Consider the following 19,402-nt stretch of genomic DNA (forward strand, 5'->3'; position numbering starts at 1 on the left):
TGTTTATTTGCCTTGAGACAGAGGGTGTACCATCAATACATGGAAAGATGGACAATAGGTCAGTCCTCTCACAGTATCCGATTGTTGCATCTCACATGTTTATCAGACCTCATCCCCGCAATTGATTGTTGTAAGCTCTTCACAGAGGCGCCTTATGTCCCATAATTATGACAAACCTGCTGGAACTTCGACACTGAGGTGCTCGCTGCCAGTCATGTAGGAGAGAAAATATTCCAGAAGTAGTGGAAAGAATGTTCTTGTTTATTTTTGGGCTCTAATGAGGGTAGTATTTTTTTGTTCATTGGCTGTTGGGCCTCCCAGACTGTTTAGTTTCTTAAGACTGGCTGAGGACAGGCTTGCCAACAGTTCTATGGCTGTGATGTCTTGGCAACTTCGTCTGTCACAGAATTTAGCTGCTTCATAGTCGCATCTGACTCTACTCAACGGGTCTCCAACCAGTAGCTTGTGAGCTAAAGTTGCTCTCCAGCTACCTATGAGTAGCTTACCTGTGTTTATCCCAGCTCATTACATTAGAATGATGTTGCTTGGTTTAATTAATATACATATAAACAAATGGAGATAATACAGCACAAATAATATTAGTAGCTCTCAGTAAAGAAAAGGTTGGAGACCCCAGGCTGACTTTAGCTAACTTTCTCTTAGTGAGCTTGTTTCCGGCTCTGAGGCAGGCATTGGAATACCCTGGTTGCAGTGATTGGTGCTGGCTAGTTTACATTTAGCCAAGTGTGACTGGATGCCAATTCACCAGATGCTTGTGATATTTGCAGCATTTCTAGCTGAGCTGTGTGGTACACACCAGTGTATAATACTTGTCATGACAAAATGGTAGCAATTTTTTGCATATTGTGGGTGTTCTAGTTATGATGGTGCCCACATGGCTAATTGGGTGCACTAGGGTAATGGTGATAATTCTTATTGGATTTTACAGAACAGCCAAACTTGAGTAATGTTTGCACTGGCATAATGGTTTTAATTTATGGCAATGTTTTGTTATCCTTGGCACTGTAGTGCATATCCCACATGTAAAGTTTGTACTGGCGTTATGATGAACATTTGTAACGGGGGGCCCACCCTGGAATAATGCTAACCCTTCAGAATGGTGTACATTCTGGACATGTAGGCATTTTTCCAAAATGATGGCTATCCCTGGTATAATGCTGGAAATCCTAAATGTGATGGCGGGGTGGGGTTGTGGGGTAGAGTGACACGTAAAGCAAAATCTGATCAATTATCTCAATGGTACGAAATGCTTATTTGCTAAAACATGACAATTTTGTCATATATATATATATATATATATATATATATATAGTGTTTTTCCATTAAACTTGAAGGTCCTTTGTTTGGGAGAAATTATTTATTAAACAGTGAAATCTTGCATTGGTAGCATAACTTGCATATTTTCAAAAATTGGCAACATTATTGCATTTTCAAAATGTGTTTGATTATGATATTCTCGTTCAGGAGACATGTTGGCGGTGTTATTTACTTTGTGCCTAAGGTCATTTGCTTTCATTAAAGGGCTAGGGACATAGTTCATTAGCACGTTTTAACGCTTTTCATCACCTCCTTACCGCTCTTTGAGACCACAGCATGGAAGATTGGTGTAACAGGTTTGCAACCATCAGTGTACTCTCCCATCCATCTAGTCATGCCCTCATCCATTTCTTTCATTCAGTTCATCCACCCATGTCATCACCCAGCAACCTATGGCTTGTTCTCACATCTACAAGCCCACCCGTCCACACAGTGACACACACACAAGAACTCCAGTCAATGAAGAAGCACTTTCACTTAAAAACGGACCACTTGTCGATGCTAGTTTTACAGGTGAGAGTGAGCATATGTCTAACTTCTGTATTCTTCTTTTACAGGTGCTCTAGTTTCAAAATCAAGAGAAACTAACCCAGTCGACCTTCATGTGATCCTACTGTTAGTCTGTATCAAGCTCACTTTCAGGGCCCGTTCCACAATGGAAGAGGAGGATGAATCTACCGTACCAAGGAGGTACAGGCAAAACATTTCACACCTACTCAGTTGGAAGATGAGCCTTGTGGTTCGAGGATGTGTACTTTTTTTGGTTGGCGTTTTTCTTGCATTAGTATTGAACTTACTCCAAATTCAAAGAAACGTAACACTTTTTCCTCCGGACGTTATTTCAAGTATCTTTTCTTCTGCTTGGTGGGTACCTCTCTGCTGTGGAACAGCTTCAGGTATGTCAATATTTAAGCTTTATCAAAAACAAAAAAAGGGCTGGGTTAATTCACTCTATATTCTGCCAAATTTCAGTTAAAATTGTCCTGCCTTTTCATCAGAAATCAAGTATGTACAATTTTCGTTTGTTGTATGCCATTGGTGTTACTCATAAACAAAGTTAATGACAGATGGGTTAATAGGTGGCAAGCAATGAATATTCTCGACAACCCTACTACTAGTATATATTGGTAGTTCACGGGTGAAAACAAGCCGCTTTTGCTGTCAGCAGACTATGACCCCAGTCAATCATGAAACACAGCTACATCTCCTTGAGTGTGAAGCCGGAGTTTCTTTCTTCTCAATAGTCTGGTTTTAGGATGTGTTTTACTCCAACAGTACCTCAATAGGTATATGTCCAGCTCATGTAATTTCCTTAATTACTACATGGTTGCCTTCTTATCTTATACTCCTACTTATCATCTACATACAGTGATGGCACGATGTATTGGAGAATCACGGCATGCGAAGGATAAAGTTCCCACATTTATGCTGATTGACTCCCAATTGTTCTTATCCTTGAATTGAAGATGGGTGGGTTGAAGATTACAAGATGGCCGACAGGTGAGGAGCTTCACCCGGGAGCTCCCTGGCTAGGGATTGCCTTTTTGACTCTAATCCCCTGGAATATTCCCCCTCCTTGGACCTTCTACACACTTGGGGATCTATGGACTGTGGTCCTTTGATTCTCCAATTCCCGCGATCGAATTTGAAGCCTGCTTCAGCAAATTCTGAGGAACCTTGAAAATCTACCGACAGCAGAGCCCCATCAACATGGCCTAGGCCCGGTGGGGCTGCATAGGTAGCTGTAAAGGAGATTGGTTGTGGATCACCCCCTTGGCCGTCACCTACCCTCCGGACATGGTCACAGTTTTATTTGTCTCTCCACTGCGTCTCCTTCCTCCCTCGCCTTCTGACGAACACAGAGGATCTGCCGATGGCGGAGCCAATTCAGCGCTGCCAATGACCGGTGGAGATGCCTTGGTGGTTGTGGAGGGGATGGGCTGGGGATCATCCCTCCGGCCATCTACTGCCTTCCGGACTAGACTGCGGTTGCTTGACCCCTTGCTTCGCCTTCCGGAACGTGAACAAGTCTTGTTTCCCCCGACGGTGCAGCGGCAGGAGTGCCACGGCACTGCTTCCTTGTGCCCCCGAGCTTGTTTTCACTTTTCGAGTTTTGGGAGGTGCACCCTCCTGGCCACGCTGCTGCCTCCCTCTTCCGGAGCTTCTGCCTGGGCGCCCGAGCTGATTTCCCCTGACATTAATGCATGCTGAATGAAGACACTGCTGCCCCTGTAGCTCTGAGTGTTTGTACGTGACTACCCGATTGAGATCGGTGATCTCCAGCCTTCCTCCCTCCTTGATCCTGTGGCTGCCTCCCCCATCCAGTCCTGCTCTGTGGAGTCTGTTTCCTTGTGGCTTTTGGATTGGAGATTTGTGTATCCTGCCATCTTGTGATGATGTTATCAGTGCCCATGACCTGGTTCCAACATCTTGGCGGCTTCAACCGATTCCCATGCTGCTGGACTGCTCCCTGTGTCGCCTGACTGACCTTTACTTCAAGTCGACCCCACCTTGGGTTGCCTAGACCCCTCTCATCTTGTATAGTCACTGCGATGCACCCTCCCCGCCCCCCCCCTTCCAACCCGCTCCATATCCTGGGTGTCCTGACACAGTGAGGGGGTTCGGCACTGGATGTTTGTGTTTACTTGACCCAAACCGGTTTGTTGACTCTTTAACTGACATCATTGGTGTCCCCTGAAGTACTATCTCCCATTGCCGGTCTACCAGACCTGATCTACTTTCCAGCCCCCTGATTCTCCCCCACTACCCTCTATGCTCCATGGACTTGTTTATTGTGTAATGCTATGCTCTAGTAACTGATGTAATTATGTAACTCTGTTTTTATTTTTGAACGTTAACCTCATGTAAAGTGCTCCGATACCTCCTGATCTAGCCAGCGCTCTATAAAACTCTACATAAAATAAAATAAATAGTGATTTCCACTTAAATAAGGATAAGTTAATCAGTTCGATATTATTCAGTCCTGGCTGTGGTAGGGCATTTTTGTTTTTTTGTTTCATGGAAAGGGAGGTTATTTTACTGAGAACTGTTACATTGTAGAAGACAGTAGTTGTTGTTTAGGTAGTGAATGCTGAGTGGGAGGTTTTGCTGTAAAAGTTGATTCTGGCGTTTTTCACACACACAGAGAGACGAGTCTGGAAGAAATGAGAGGAGGGATGTGGTGGCATTAAAAATGCAAGGTTAACAAAAGTAAACTAGCACAGTCTTGCACTGGTTGAGTATCGGGGTTCATCCTCTACTTTATAACCAAAAGGCAGTTTGTTGTGGATTGTTGAAAAGGAATTGGGAGTGTGTGATGCACAGCTCTCGAGGAGGATGAGCAAGGCTGATATGTGGAAGGTGGGCAAGCTGAAGCAGAGGAATCAGAAAGCGCTATTTCTAAGGAGGGGCTTTGAATTAATTCTTATCAAACTGGTTGTAGAGATTGTTTGGTGAAAGAGGTTGTTGGCCAGCCTTTCGAGGTCTTTGAAAGGAATGGCGCCTGGGCAATATATGAAGGGGAGGAGTGGTCAACAGACCATTGATGATATTTGCAATTCCTGATGACGTGTCTGTGTCGCACTTACCACTGCAAATGTTTCTGCTTCATAGTGTTTCAAATAATCAATTATCCTATCACTTATCTCTATTGTTACCATTGTGCTGACACTTTATTGGGGAAGGCTTGAACAGTGCTACCAGGATTTATTTAACCTGTGTGCTCTAGTTTAAAAGCTCTTTCCACGTGAGCGCTTGTTAACCATCTAATTCTAAGCCCTTTTACTGACACTTTATGTCACGTTTTTCCCTTCGTTAGTGGTGATATGATGTCTTCAGTCGTCGGAGGGGTTTGTGATTGATTTTACCAAGTGATAGACTCATGTGTATCCCAGCTTTATACTTGATCTTCACTTTTGTGCAGTTTGGACCTGTGAAAAATGTAATATTTTATTCACACACGAGCCGATGGAATTGCTAATGAAAAAAAACATTTTTCATTAATTGAAAATGTCTTAAAGAGAGGAACGCTTTTTTCCCAGTGAATAAGTGACAGCAGTGAACGAACGGTACATATGTTAATTACAGATTTGGATATTCTGCTGAATGATTAAGTGCCTAATTACGTTTATCGGATGGTTTAAGCTCAATGTCGAAAAAACTTAGTAGAAGTGAGCTCGAGCACTGCGAGCTGCCCCAAGAAAAGAGTAGGGAAACCTTGATGCGGTTGAAAAAAACAGTGGTAAAACAAGAAGTTTGTCGTCATTCGTGCTAAGCCCTAATGTTTTAAGGGCTGACCATGATATATTTTAGCCTTTAGAGGCTTTAGCCATCACTCTCCTTGAAAACACTCAATAATATGTAACAAATATTTGCACGCAGTTGTTTCTTCAGAACCACGAAGGTCAAAGTTAAATATTCTCTAAAATACCCAAGCAGGTTTTGACAAATCTATTGATTCACATTGCCAAGGACGGTTACCAAACTCTATTTCATAACTCTCTTAGGTAAAAGGTTTTGTGTTGACTCAATTTTCAGGATTGCACAGTGCCTTGGTTAACATACAGGCACCAAAGAGTACATTTCTGTAACTATTAGCACTACATTCCACAGTCCGGATGTCTTGTCCGAGACCCTTATTTTTGGAACCCAGGCAAGTTCTTTGGTGTTGTTTCAGACAAGTGTCTTGTTCGGTTTCCCAATGCTGCCATTAAAACTAAAGGCGCTAACAATGAGCAACTGACAAGTACCACCTGAAAGCAACATCACTGCTAACCAGGCCATTGGAAAATATGACCCAACCAAGATCCATGATGGCACCATCTTCGTGGATAGTATTTTTTTTTATCTGTTCAATTTTATGCAGTCGTTTCAAGTTCTGGTGCCCTACTTGAAAAGTAATAGCAATTATTAGCAACTATGCAGAGAACTTGTAGGTACATGCATCAATGTAGGATTTTGCGATTCCTTTATTGCGATTATTAAGGAATCGCAATTAAGGGTGTGCTAAAGCCAATGCATGTAGGAATCGCCATAAAATTAGCGATTCCCATTCATTCCTATGGACCTATAGGCCCATAGGAATGAATGGGAGATTGCATGCGCAATTTGCGAGTACCAATAGGTACTCGCAAATTGCGCATGCAATTTCAAGGGTGTCAAAAAGACACCCTGTTGCACCCCTGAAATTGCTCTGTGTACACATTTTGCGCACACACATGTCCCATGGGCATGTGCGTGTAACCTACAACTTTGAAAAATGCACTAAAGTGCATTTTTCAAAGTTTTTGCAAATTACCATCAAGTTCAACTTGATGGTAATTTGCGACCCCTAGTAGCGAAATCGCTATTCTAAAGAGGTTCTTGCATTGCATTTAAGGAATCGCAAATGCAATGCAAACACACACACACAGAACCACATACACAGCCACACACACACAGAGAACCACACACACACACACACACACACACACAGAGCCACACACAGACAGAGCCACACACACACACACACACACACACACACAGAGAGCCACACACACACACACACAGCCACACACACACACACACAGCCACACACACACAGACAGAGCTACACACAGACAGAGCCACACACACACACACACACACACAGAGCCACACACACACAGAGCCACACACACAGCCACACACACACACAGAGCCACACACACAGAGCCACACACACAGAGCCACACACACAGAGCCACACACACACACACAGAGCCACACACAGAGTCATATACACACACACACAGAGCCACACACACACAGTCACACACACTCACACACACACAGTAACACACACACCCACACACACACAGTCACACACACACACACAGAGTCATACACACACACACACACCCAGTCGCACACACAGAGACACACACACACACACACACAGAGCCACACACACACACACAGAGCCACACACACACACAGAGCCACACACACACACACAGAGCTACACACCCACACAGCTCTCTGCCCAGTAACGCCCCAGGGAACAGAGGCACGCAATACCGGATCACAAGCAGGGAACAGAGGCACAAGCAGGGAACAGAGGCACAAGCAGGGAACAGAGGCACGAGCAGGGAACAGAGGCACGAGCAGGGAACAGAGGCACGAGCAGGGAACAGAGGCACGAACAGGGAACAGAGGCACGAACAGGGAACAGAGGCACGCGCAGGGAACAGAGGCAAGCGCAGGGAACAGAGGCAAGCGCAGGGAACAGAGGCACGCGCAGGGAACAGAGGCACGCGCAGGGAACAGAGGCACGCGCAGGGAACAGAGGCACGCGCAGGGAACAGAGGCACGCGCAGGTAACGGGCACGGAAACTGGATCACAAGCAGGGAACAGAGGCACAAGCAGGGAACAGAGGTACGAAAACTGGATCACAAGCAGGCAACAGAGGCACGAGCAGGGAACAGAGGCACGAGCAGGGAACAGAGGCATGAGCAGGGAACAGAGGCACGAGCAGGGAACAGAGGCACGAGCAGGGAACAGAGGCACGAGCAGGGAACAGAGGCACGAGCAGGGAACAGAGGCACGAGCAGGGAACAGAGGCACGAGCAGGGAACAGAGGCACGAGCAGGGAACAGAGGCACGAGCAGGGAACAGAGGCACGAGCAGGGAACAGAGGCACGAGCAGGGAACAGAGGCACGAGCAGGGAACAGAGGCACGAGCAGGGAACAGAGGCACGAGCAGGGAACAGGGGCACGAGCAGGGAACAGGGGCACAAACAGGGAACAGGGGCACAAACAGGGAACAGAGGCACAAACAGGGAACAGAGGCACAAACAGGGAACAGAGGCACAAACAGGGAACAGAGGCACAAACAGGGAACAGAGGCACAAACAGGGAACAGGGAACAGAGGCACAAGCAGGGTACAGGGAACCGAGGCACAAACAGGGTACAGGGAACCGAGGCACAAACAGGGTACAGGGAACCGAGGCACAAACAGGGTACAGGGAACCGAGGCACAAACAGGGAACAGGGAACAGAGGCACAAACAGGGAACAGGGAACAAAGGCACAAATAGGGAACAGGGAACTGAGGCACGAGCAGGGAACTGAGGCACGAGCAGGGAACTGAACAGAGACACGAGCGGGGAACAGAACAGAGACACAAGCGGGGAACAGAGGCAAGCGCAGGGAACAGAGGCAAGCGCAGGGAACAGAGGCAAGCGCAGGGAACAGAGGCACGCGCAGGGAACAGAGGCACGCGCAGGGAACAGAGGCACGCGCAGGGAACAGGCACGGAAACTGGATCACAAGCAGGGAACAGAGGCACAAGCAGGGAACAGAGGTACGAAAACTGGATCACAAGCAGGCAACAGAGGCACGAGCAGGGAACAGAGGCATGAGCAGGGAACAGAGGCACGAGCAGGGAACAGAGGCACGAGCAGGGAACAGAGGCACGAGCAGGGAACAGAGGCACGAGCAGGGAACAGAGGCACGAGCAGGGAACAGAGGCACGAGCAGGGAACAGAGGCACGAGCAGGGAACAGGGGCACGAGCAGGGAACAGGGGCACGAGCAGGGAACAGGGGCACGAGCAGGGAACAGGGGCACAAACAGGGAACAGAGGCACAAACAGGGAACAGAGGCACAAACAGGGAACAGAGGCACAAACAGGGAACAGAGGCACAAACAGGGAACAGAGGCACAAACAGGGAACAGAGGCACAAACAGGGAACAGGGAACAGGGAACAGAGGCACAAGCAGGGTACAGGGAACCGAGGCACAAACAGGGTACAGGGAACCGAGGCACAAACAGGGTACAGGGATCCGAGGCACAAACAGGGTACAGGGAACCGAGGCACAAACAGGGAACAGGGAACAGAGGCACAAACAGGGAACAGGGAACAGAGGCACAAATAGGGAACAGGGAACTGAGGCACGAGCAGGGAACTGAGGCACGAGCAGGGAACTGAACAGAGACACGAGCGGGGAACAGAACAGAGACACGAGCGGGGAACAGAACAGAGACACGAGCGGGGAACAGAACAGAGACACGAGCGGGGAACAGAACAGAGACACGAGCGGGGAACAGAACAGAGACCCGAGCGGGGAACAGAACAGAGACCCGAGCGGGGAACAGAGGCACGAGCGGGGAACAGAGGCACGAGCGGGGAACAGAGGCACAAGCAGGGAACAGAGGCACAAGCAGGGAACAGAGGCACAAGCAGGGAACAGAGGCACAAGCAGGGAACAGAAGCACAAAAACCGGGAACAGAGACACGAGCGGGGAACAGGGGCACGAGCAGGGAACAGAGGCACGAGCAGGGAACAGAGACACGAGCAGGGAACAGGCACGAAAACCGGGAACAGAGGCACGAAAACCGGGAACAGAGGCACGAAAACCGGGAACAGAGGCACGAAAACCGGGAACAGAACGAGCAGGGAACAGAGGCACGAGCAGGGAACAGAGGCACGAGCAGGGAACAGAGGCACGAGCAGGGAACAGAGGCACGAGCAGGGAACAGAGGCACGAGCAGGGAACAGAGGCACGAAAACCGGGAACAGAGGCACGAAAACCGGGAACAGAGGCACGAAAACCGGGAACAGAGGCACGAAAACCGGGAACAGAACGAGCAGGGAACAGAGGCACGAGCAGGGAACAGAGGCACGAGCAGGGAACAGAGGCACGAGCAGGGAACAGAGGCACGAGCAGGGAACAGAGGCACGAGCAGGGAACAGAGGCACGAAAACCGGGAACAGAGGCACGAAAACCGGGAACAGAGGCACGAAAACCGGGAACAGAGGCACGAAAACCGGGAACAGAGGCACAAGCAGGGAACAGAGGCACAAAAACCGGGAACAGAGGCACAAAAACCGGGAACAGAGGCACAAGAAGGGAACAGAGGCACAAGAAGGGAACAGAGGCACAAAAACCGGGAACAGAGGCACAAAAACCGGGAACAGAGGCACGAGCGGGGAACAGAGGCACGAGCAGGGAACAGAGGCACAAAAACCGGGAACAGAGGCACAAAAACCGGGAACAGAGGCACAAAAACCGGGAACAGAGGCACGAGCGGGGAACAGAGGCACGAGCGGGGAACAGAGGCACGAGCAGGGAACAGAGACACGAGCAGGGAACAGAGGCACAAGCAGGGAACAGAGGCACGAAAACCAGGAACAGAGGCACGAGCAGGGAACAGAGGCACGAGCAGGGAACAGAGGCACGAGCAGGGAACAGAGGCACAAAAAAACAGGAAAAGAGGCACAAGCAGGGAACAGAGGCACAAGCAGGGAACAGAGGCACGAAAACTGTATCACAAGCAGGGAACAGAGGCACAAGCAGGGAACGGAGGCACATTCCACTTCCCTCCCCCATGCAGCCATAGCCGGGCTTTCAAGGATATGTCCACGTAGCACAGAGATAACACCCAGATGCTGCTCCAGTGTAGGTCCTACTCGCCGACGGACAGATGAACATGTAGAGGAACGGGACGCGTGCAGAGTGGGTAATGCAGATACATGCCCCAGCAAAGGTTAAATGAGCGGATGGCATAGCAAAAACAGGGCAAGGCTACAGAGGTGGGGCATGAAGATTTGTTTGTCACTCCCCCCCGACATCAGCTGTCGACAGCACAAGGGTGCTGTGGAGGAAGGGGGGAACTGTTGGGTACTCGGTTTGCTTGCGCGGGACGGTGGGTTGTCAGGCAAGGCGCTAGAGGGGGGATGATTCTGGGCGGCGGGGTGCAGGGTGGGATGGAGATAAGCGGGCAGCTGCAGGGCTCGTTGCGTTTGGAAGCGTGGTGCTGTCTGAGGGGCAAGAGGCCTGCGGGGTGGCAGAATAGGGTGTGTGGGGGTTGTCTATGCAGGTCGGGAGGGGCCAGGAACGAGTGCTTGGTGAGGGCGGCTTGGGCGCCAATTAGAGATGATGGAGGTCGATGCGGGACACTGCCTATTAGCGGATGGCCGGGGGAGCCGGGTGCGCAAATGTTCCAGGATATGCAGGATGGTGGTCACAGCCTCCCGCCCCCCTGCTGCGATGGGTTGAGCAAGGCCAACGATGCACAGAGTACTTGGGATGTGGTGCCTGGTGGAGTGTATGGCGCTGGGGGGATCAGGCGGATACGGGTGTCGCACGGAGGCAGGAGCCCATCTGCGGGATTCTCTCGTGGCTAGAGTGCTGCACGAGTGAGGCGGCGCGGGGAAGGGGTTGCACATCCTGCACCAAAGGCCGCAAGTGGTCTAAGTACAAAGTAGAGGAAGGAGGGGGTGATTAGCCAACCTGGGAGGGGGGGGGGAATCGTCCGGGAGGCTATTTGTGCTCCTTTATGTAAAGCATGACTCACCTTATCCGAAAGCTTGAGCGATATTTCTTTTCTTATTTTAAAGGTTATTTTCAGATGAAAACCTGGCGCTGAAACGTGATTAAGCAAGCCTAAACCACACTGCTCTCTCTTCCCTAACCAAAGCCAACAGGAAGCAAGCAACAGGGCTGGATTACCATACCGGATCCAATGCACGTGCTCAAAACAGGAGACCCTAGTCCCCTGAATGGGCGCCGACTGAGCCAGCCTAATTTCTCGCGCTAGATTTCTCTTAACGAGCTACAGTGCCAATGGAGCGTTCACTTCATGTGCTCCCGCAGCGAGTACCTTAGTGAAAGCTTAGCCTCCGACGAGGGGAGGGGGAGGCACCGTGAGTCAGCACATCTCCGCCCCTCGGGGAGGGCAGACGAGGGGCTCCAGCTCTGATCGGCACGGGCTGGGGGCAGCCAGGGTAGGGAAGAGGGAGGGCACCGAGGGGTGAGGAGGTGGGGAGGAGCATAGTTGGGGCAGGGAGAGAGACCGAGGGAAAGAGAAGAGGTGGGAAGAGAGGGGGCAGGAGGAGGACACCAGGGGAGGGATCGTGAAGAGAAGCGCTCGCCATTTGCACTTAAGCCCCGTCTTTTTCAGACTGGGGGCCGTGTTTTTTCATAATGACGTCACAGAGAGAAAGAAACGAAAAAACACGCCCCCCAATCTGAAAAAGACAGGGCTTAAACGGAGTGATGCCCCTCTCCTCCAATAGCTGGCCTCCGTTTAGGACGCCAGCTGATGTAGAAGAGGGGCGGGTTAAAGCCCCCATACTAAGAAACATTAAATCTCGGAGTGAGACTGCGCAAGCGCAGCCTACGGTCCGAGACCTAAAAAGGTGAGATTGCTGCAGGTTAATGTTGGAATAAATCACAGTAAAACATATTTTTCAGTTTGCAGGGTTTCCTCTCAACAGTATCCCTAAAATGTGCTTAGTTTTTGGCCGTAACTCACTGTCTAGGCCTGTTATGCAATTCAGCACATAGAAGCTTCTCTCCTCTGACAATGTACTTTGTTTTTAATTTATTTTGCAAAACTTTGTTTTTGATCCAGATGTACATGCCTGCTTGTTAGACCTGACAGCCTCTGGTGTGGCCTTCCCTCAAACCTTTTACCTTCTCAGCTCTTGTTTCCTGTAATTTGGTTTTGTTGCCTTTAGTACTTCCATATTGTAAAATAAATAAAAGACGAACTCATTACCTTGTCTTTTTTAAAAAGATACTGTTGGACTTGCCCTCTTTGCAGGATCATCCCCAAGCTTTTTGACTTGACCCTTCCTGTTTTTTTAAACCAATTTCTGTTGGCGTTCCGGACTCTGTGCAATTTACCAGTGCTAAACTACTTTTTCTCTCTCTAAACATGGTAACATTTGCTTACACCCAATTGCCACTTTTAAATTTCTTATAAGTCCCCAGTAAAGTGGTACTACATGTAGCCAGAGCCTGTAAATTAAATGCTACTAGCGGGCCTTGTATCAGTTATTATGTCACCCACATAAATCGCCCCTGTATACATGTCTCAGGTCTGCCAGTACAGACTGTGGAAGTTTTAAACTACCAATTTGACCAGGCAAAATAACTCTTTTTCCTATGGCTTAAACCTTCCTTTTTAATGCATAGGTCAACCCTAAGATAGTCTTTAAATCTCATAGAGCAGGGTGTGTTGTATTTAAAAGGTATGAGGATGATTTTACTTTTTACATGGCCTTTTAGTGAAAAAAGTACAAGTTTTTACTACTGTGAGGCCTACCTCTCGCAACGTAGAGTAACACTGGGTTTCCTTATTACGCGTAAGTGCCAGCTTTAGATTGGGAACAGGTGGATGGACCTGTTCCTGTCCCACTTCCATTTCAAAGGGGCTACCTTTTCACACAATCACAAAGTATCTTGACACCAGCCTTTTTTCACCGTAGATCACTTGGAGCAAGGGAAGGAAGGAAATTTCCTGAACCAGATGGGGGCTATGTGAATTAATGGAAAACAAAAACTAATAAGCCACATTGGAGGAAACCAAATCCTAGAAAAACAATTTAAAGGAAAGACAATTTTAAGGAAATATAAAATAAATCGAACATTAAGTTAAACATTTTAAAGAAAAGGTAATTTTAAGGAAAAATCCCCCCAAAAAATTATATTTGGGTGGAGTTTAGGACTAATGTAGGGTTTTTAGGTTTAGGGGTGGGTCATGTTTATGGTAATAAAGGGTTCTTTGTGGCTGAGGAAAAATTGGAGTTCAGGCATAGAAAGAGGTTTTTAGTGTTCAGAGTTGGTGGGAGTGAGGGGGTTTTAGTGTTCACAGATGTGTGGTGGTTGTGTGTCAGGCGTTTTTAGGTATTAGGGATGGGTAGAGTGTAAGGGTGTTAAGGAGATTTATGGTTCAGGGATGGGAAGCTTTTAGATGTGGTGAGAAGTTTTATGGGTTCAGGGATTGATGGTGATTAGCGGTTGTGAGAGGACAGCGAAAGATGATTACTACGGGTGGTGAATGCTCATCTGAAGTAGCAGTTTGACAATGTAAAAAATATAAATATGACAATGTCCTTTTGAAGTAAAGCGCTGAAAGAAATATCTCCAACAAAACTGTCTCGTAAGACCTGCAACCATTGCATTTCCACTAAAACAAATACGCATTCAAAAGACAATTTCGACTATAAAGACATTCTATAAATTGGTTTCTACAAAAGGGTAAATGCTATACGTTCTGAAAATTTCCCTTCACCACATTAAACAGTTTATTCAGATGGAAAGGTTTCTCAGTAGTGGTATTCCATGCAATCATTTTTCTATTCAATCATATGCAGGCGAGTGGGCTTAGGGGGTGGAATAGCATAGACGTTTGTTTTCCCACTTTAAAGAATGGCACTAGGTATAATTATAGGACCCTCACACCAATTCTTCAGGACACTCTTTGACCTGAAAGGCTGCCTTGTTCCCCAGAGGACTGTGGTCGTGATACGTCGACGACTGTCCCCAGCTCTCTCCTTGTGGCTTCCTCCACTGCAAACTGGACCGTTCACGCTGGACTTTAAGAAGGTAACTTTTTCAGCTGGGTTAACCTGGTCTCTGTGTCCACCCCGCACTCCATTGTGGTCGGCTTTGTGGTTCTGAAATTCTGGACTCTACTGTTGTCCCGGTATCGAGGCCTGATATCCGTGTCCCGAAACATCAACGTACCATGACGAATTTGGTGTCGACGAACCGATAATGATTAGGACATCATTCCTATGTATTTGCGTCATGATCGAGGCATGCTAACACCCCTAAATCGTAGTTTCCGTCCCAACCCCCAGACTCCATTTTGTAAACGGTATCCATCTTGTGCCTTGCCCTCATGATAAGTCAATTAAAGGTCGAGCTTGATCTAAAAGGACACGTCCACCTTCCCTGACTTCCCCCTGACCTGTCCCAACTGACTCCCTTGCCTCCAGCCAAACCTGTTTAGGCAGCTCCTCGCCCAGTGGCCAAATGCGATAGCATCGATACATAACATTCCTCAAACCATTCACTACATACAAACTATGCTTTCTACAAACACACACCTGTCCTGTTCCCTGTTTATGGCCAGTTTTATGACTAGGAGGTGCCTTCCTTTATTGGGGTTTCACCGATATCTGATGGGAGTTCCGGGCTTGGCTGAGTAATCTATCACGAATTGGACATCTAAAATACGGGCTTGCCTACATGACTTCGCTCTTTTGCATTATTGTAGAAATATGTGTATAGCCATATCATAAACTTAAGAATTCTTGCTTGCAGCTATTATTTTTGTATATAAGGAGAAGGCTGGTTCTGTAAAAACGAACAGTCTCCTGAGAACACATGACCCGTGTTTGTCATGCTTCTAGGACACCTGTTACTTGGTAGCTATCAATAAAACCTAATCTCTGACTCGACTAGAAGACTCCGTGTTTCTGTGGTCCGGAACAGGGAGAACCCAGAGGTCTTCGGGTGTTATCCCCTGGCACCAAACGGGTTCCTAAAAACCCGTTACCTCAGTTGGCGCCCAACTCGGGGCGGTATCAAGCGGCGACGGTCCAAGCCAGATGTTCGTGAGGAACTTCGTGTGAAAATTCCGGAGGATGGCCAGCCACTTCAGCGACCCCTGTATGTCGACGTGGTTCCGAAGGTCTTTGCTGCGAGGTTCCCCGCGTCCCGACGGCTACGAAGGACTGCTGCCCTGACTATCGCCTTGTTTTGGACCCAGTGATCCTTGGTAGAGCGAAACGATAGACGAGTCTTCTAGCGACGTCACCGATCTTCAAATACTTCAGTTAAGTATAAGTGGAGCGTCTCCCAGTCCTTAGTTTGTCCTTAGTTTTTGGTATCCTTGAGATACGCCTTGATTTGGTACTTGCAAGCCCCAAAGCCGAAGGACTTGTGTATTCACGAGAAATATCGTAACAGATAATCCTTTGAAGTTTGAAGCTAGACTAGTGAGCAAAGATGCCTGGTTTTAGCAGACTTGGAAACTTGTTTTGTCTTGGTTGTAGTAAGGACTCCCGATTAGAGGATTCCTGTCCGGTTCCTCCGATTGGAACTCCAACATACGAGCTCTACGTAAAGCACGGCGTAGGCCCTATCACATATAAGGAAGTGTGGATAAAATACACCCGCAAGGATGGTGTTTTAAAATGGCCCCAATATGGTAGTTTCGACTCAGAAATATTAGATAACCTAGAGGTCAAATTATTTAAGAGAAAAGCCCGGCCGGCGATGTTTGACTCTTTTCGCTTATGGCGCAAAGAAGCTAAACAGAAAGAAATAAAGTTAGCAAAAAGGAATAAAAGAGGTATGTCAATGGTGCAAGCTGCCGTTGCATACAGGGATAACGAGGAAGAGCAAGAAAACGAACAAATACTTAGGAGCAAGAAACTAGCAGTAGATAAATGCTACCCGATGTTACCAAATAAGGGACAAGGTCAAGAGGAAAGATCCGAGAAAGATCCATTAATGTCCCACTTATTAAGCTCACCTCCACCGTATGCGTTAGACGCTACTACAACGCCAAAGCGTTTTTCTATACCACGCCCCGGCGCACGAAACACAGCTCTTGCACACACGCCAGCTACTCTTCAGCTGGTTCCTACTTCTCCGGCGCAGCCTTCTCAAAGGCCGCCATCTTTGCTACATACTCCGTCTACTTCTACCACTTTGCCTACAGCTCCAACTGTTCCCTATGATACTACGTCTGTCACTGTTTCAACTTCCTCTACTATTGCCTCTACTTCTTCTTTGCCTCAGCCTGTTTTCTCCGATGCACTTGCTCCTCCGCAAGCTTCTCCTTCTATTAGACAAAGAGTGACAGGTACCGTCACTGGTCTGCTTTCACCTTTCTTCGGGTCACCTAGAACGACCCCTAAAACAGAACATAGACAGTTGCGTAGTCAACTGCCTGATTACGAGGAAAGACGAGTGCTGAATGAATTAGCACGCCAATGGATTACGGATACTGTTAGATATGATGTTCAGTCTGTTATGGAAGTTTTCCGTCAATGGAATGCACCCACTCAGAGATACGTATTCGAAGAAATGTGTGTATATCTAGGCGAAGATGTAAAGACAAATGATCCCAAATATACAATGAACGAACTATGGCGTACACGCTTTAAGTTCTATGAAGGTATGATTATAGGTGCAGATGTTGAGAAAGCGATATAATTATTGCTCTCTTATAGGAGTAAAGGAAACGTCTCTAGACCATGTCATGAAGACGATGCACCAGACGGGAAAAGAGCGAGACAGTACCCCATGAGAGAGGTTCCTCCGGTTTGGAGGGAAGGGGATGCGAATGCGAATCCACCGATTCTGCCTCATTTCCAGCGTGTATGGGTACATGTCCCCTGGAAAAGATCCGATGTCTTAGCACTAAAGCAGACATTGCCTGATCCTCGTAAAAACCCGACTGGGTATTACAAGGAGTTATCGCAAACTGCAAGCTCATGTATAATGAATTTAGCGGACATAGACATGTTGTTCGGGAACGTTGTTCCACATCCTCTATGGAGCAAAATACGTCATACGAACCATGACCAAGAACTAGGTGACTCATGGGCGAACATTGCCGCTATCGATGCTAGACAAATTGGTGGTTCTAAACCTGAGCCGTTAATAGCTGAACTTCCCGGTCGAATTATCGTGTACATGAAAACGATAATGCCCGAGGTACGTGTAAACTGGGACAAGCTATCTGCGTGCAAGCAGAAGAAAGATGAGAATGTGTCTGACTTTTTCACAAGATTTGAGGAGACTTTCACCGATCATAGTGGTCAGGATATGGCTACCGAGGGTGGTCAAAGATTGTTTGTAGACAAGTTCGTACATAATTTAATACCTGAACTGTGTAATAAACTAAAAGATTCAGAGAGTGCTTGGGCTGTCTCTACGTCAGCTCAAATTTTAGCTACAGCCCAGTACTATGAAAATAGGCGCAAAGACGAGCTAGATAAAGTCGACAAAAAGACGAAAGATTTAAAAACTAAAGTTCTTCTCCAGCAAGCTTATCCGCCTCGTACGGCTAGTCAGCCCAATTATCAACGACAACAGCAGTACTCGAGAAACGCGCAAGGAAACGAGTTTTCCCACCAGCGTATTGCTTATGGCCCGAATCAATGTGCGTATTGCAAGGAAGAGGGTCACTTTAAAAGTAATTGTCCGGCTCTTGCGCGACGTCTGAGCGGTGCTTCAGGTGTAAGGGGAAGAGGTGTTCAACATGCCCCTAGAGGTAGGGGCCGTGGAAATTTCACGCAGAATACAACTTCTTTTCCGCCTCAGAATTCGATGAACAGCTTTGACCAACAGAACAATGCATCATCTAGGTCAGCTCAGTACTATGCTGACGACTATTACACCGAACACGAAAATGAGGGTAATGATTGCTAGGACAGCCATGGACAAAGAGAGGGAGTTGTTTCAGTTCCAGTAGATCAGAATGGACCTTATGTAGAGGTAATCACCTCAGGAGTGTAAGAGCCATTTCTGCTGGATACTGGTGCTACAAAAAGTTCTATCATGCACTCAAAACTTCCTGGCGCACCTTTGTCCGGCGAAATGAATGTTTCAGTAGGTTTCTCTGGCGCCCCTGTTAGAAACCCGATCTCCAGTCCTGTATCTCTTTCTATTGGCCCGTGCGAATTAAAAGCACCCCTCATTCTTACCACAGGTTGCGGTGAAAATTTGTTAGGTTTGGATTTGCTAAAAAGGTTATATGCGACTTTGTACTGTTCACCATTGGGAGTACAGCTTACTTTAGGTAAGAAAATACATTGGAGAAACTATGTGTCAAAAGAAAGTATTGCAACTGAATTGTCGTGTCTTCCTGATGTACTCTGGGCAAAGGGCTCTAATGATGTAGGTCGTTTGGAGATAGCACCGTATGTCATAACGTTGAAAGCCAACGTTAGGTTGCCACGTATTCCCCAATACAAAATATCTAGCGAATGTGAAAAGGCGTTATTGACGATTGTCTATGACCTGATTGATAAAGACGTCATCGAAGAAACAACAGGAAATGTTTGTAACAGTCCAGTCTTACCGGTTTTAAAACGTACCAATCCTTCACAGCCCCCTGTGTATAGGTTCGTGATCGACCTCAGAGAAGTGAACAAGATAGTTATCCCACAGTTTCCAGTTGTCCCCGATATTACTGCTTTATTGACGATGGTTCCAGCTTCAGCAAATTTGGTTCTCGGTGATCGACCTAAAGAAGGCTTTCTTCAGCATCCCGATTGCTGAGGAGAGTAG

General features: G+C 47.6%; 1 protein-coding gene across 2 annotated transcripts in view; it reads left to right on the top strand.

Annotated features, from left to right (window-relative positions):
- INSIG2 (insulin induced gene 2) overlaps positions 1-19,402 on the top strand; it is a 175,238-nt gene that overhangs the window by 59,148 nt on the left and 96,688 nt on the right. For both annotated transcript variants that reach the window (XM_078682377.1, XM_078682378.1), the window contains exon 2: positions 1,896-2,234. In XM_078682377.1, coding sequence (XP_078538503.1) covers positions 1,994-2,234 — 241 coding nt within the window. In that variant the 5' untranslated portion in view covers positions 1,896-1,993. The remainder of the gene's footprint in view (positions 1-1,895; positions 2,235-19,402) is intronic.

Source organism: Lissotriton helveticus, chromosome 3_1, assembly GCF_964261635.1.
Source record: "Lissotriton helveticus chromosome 3_1, aLisHel1.1, whole genome shotgun sequence".
In the NCBI taxonomy this organism is placed as follows: Eukaryota; Metazoa; Chordata; class Amphibia; order Caudata; family Salamandridae; genus Lissotriton; species Lissotriton helveticus.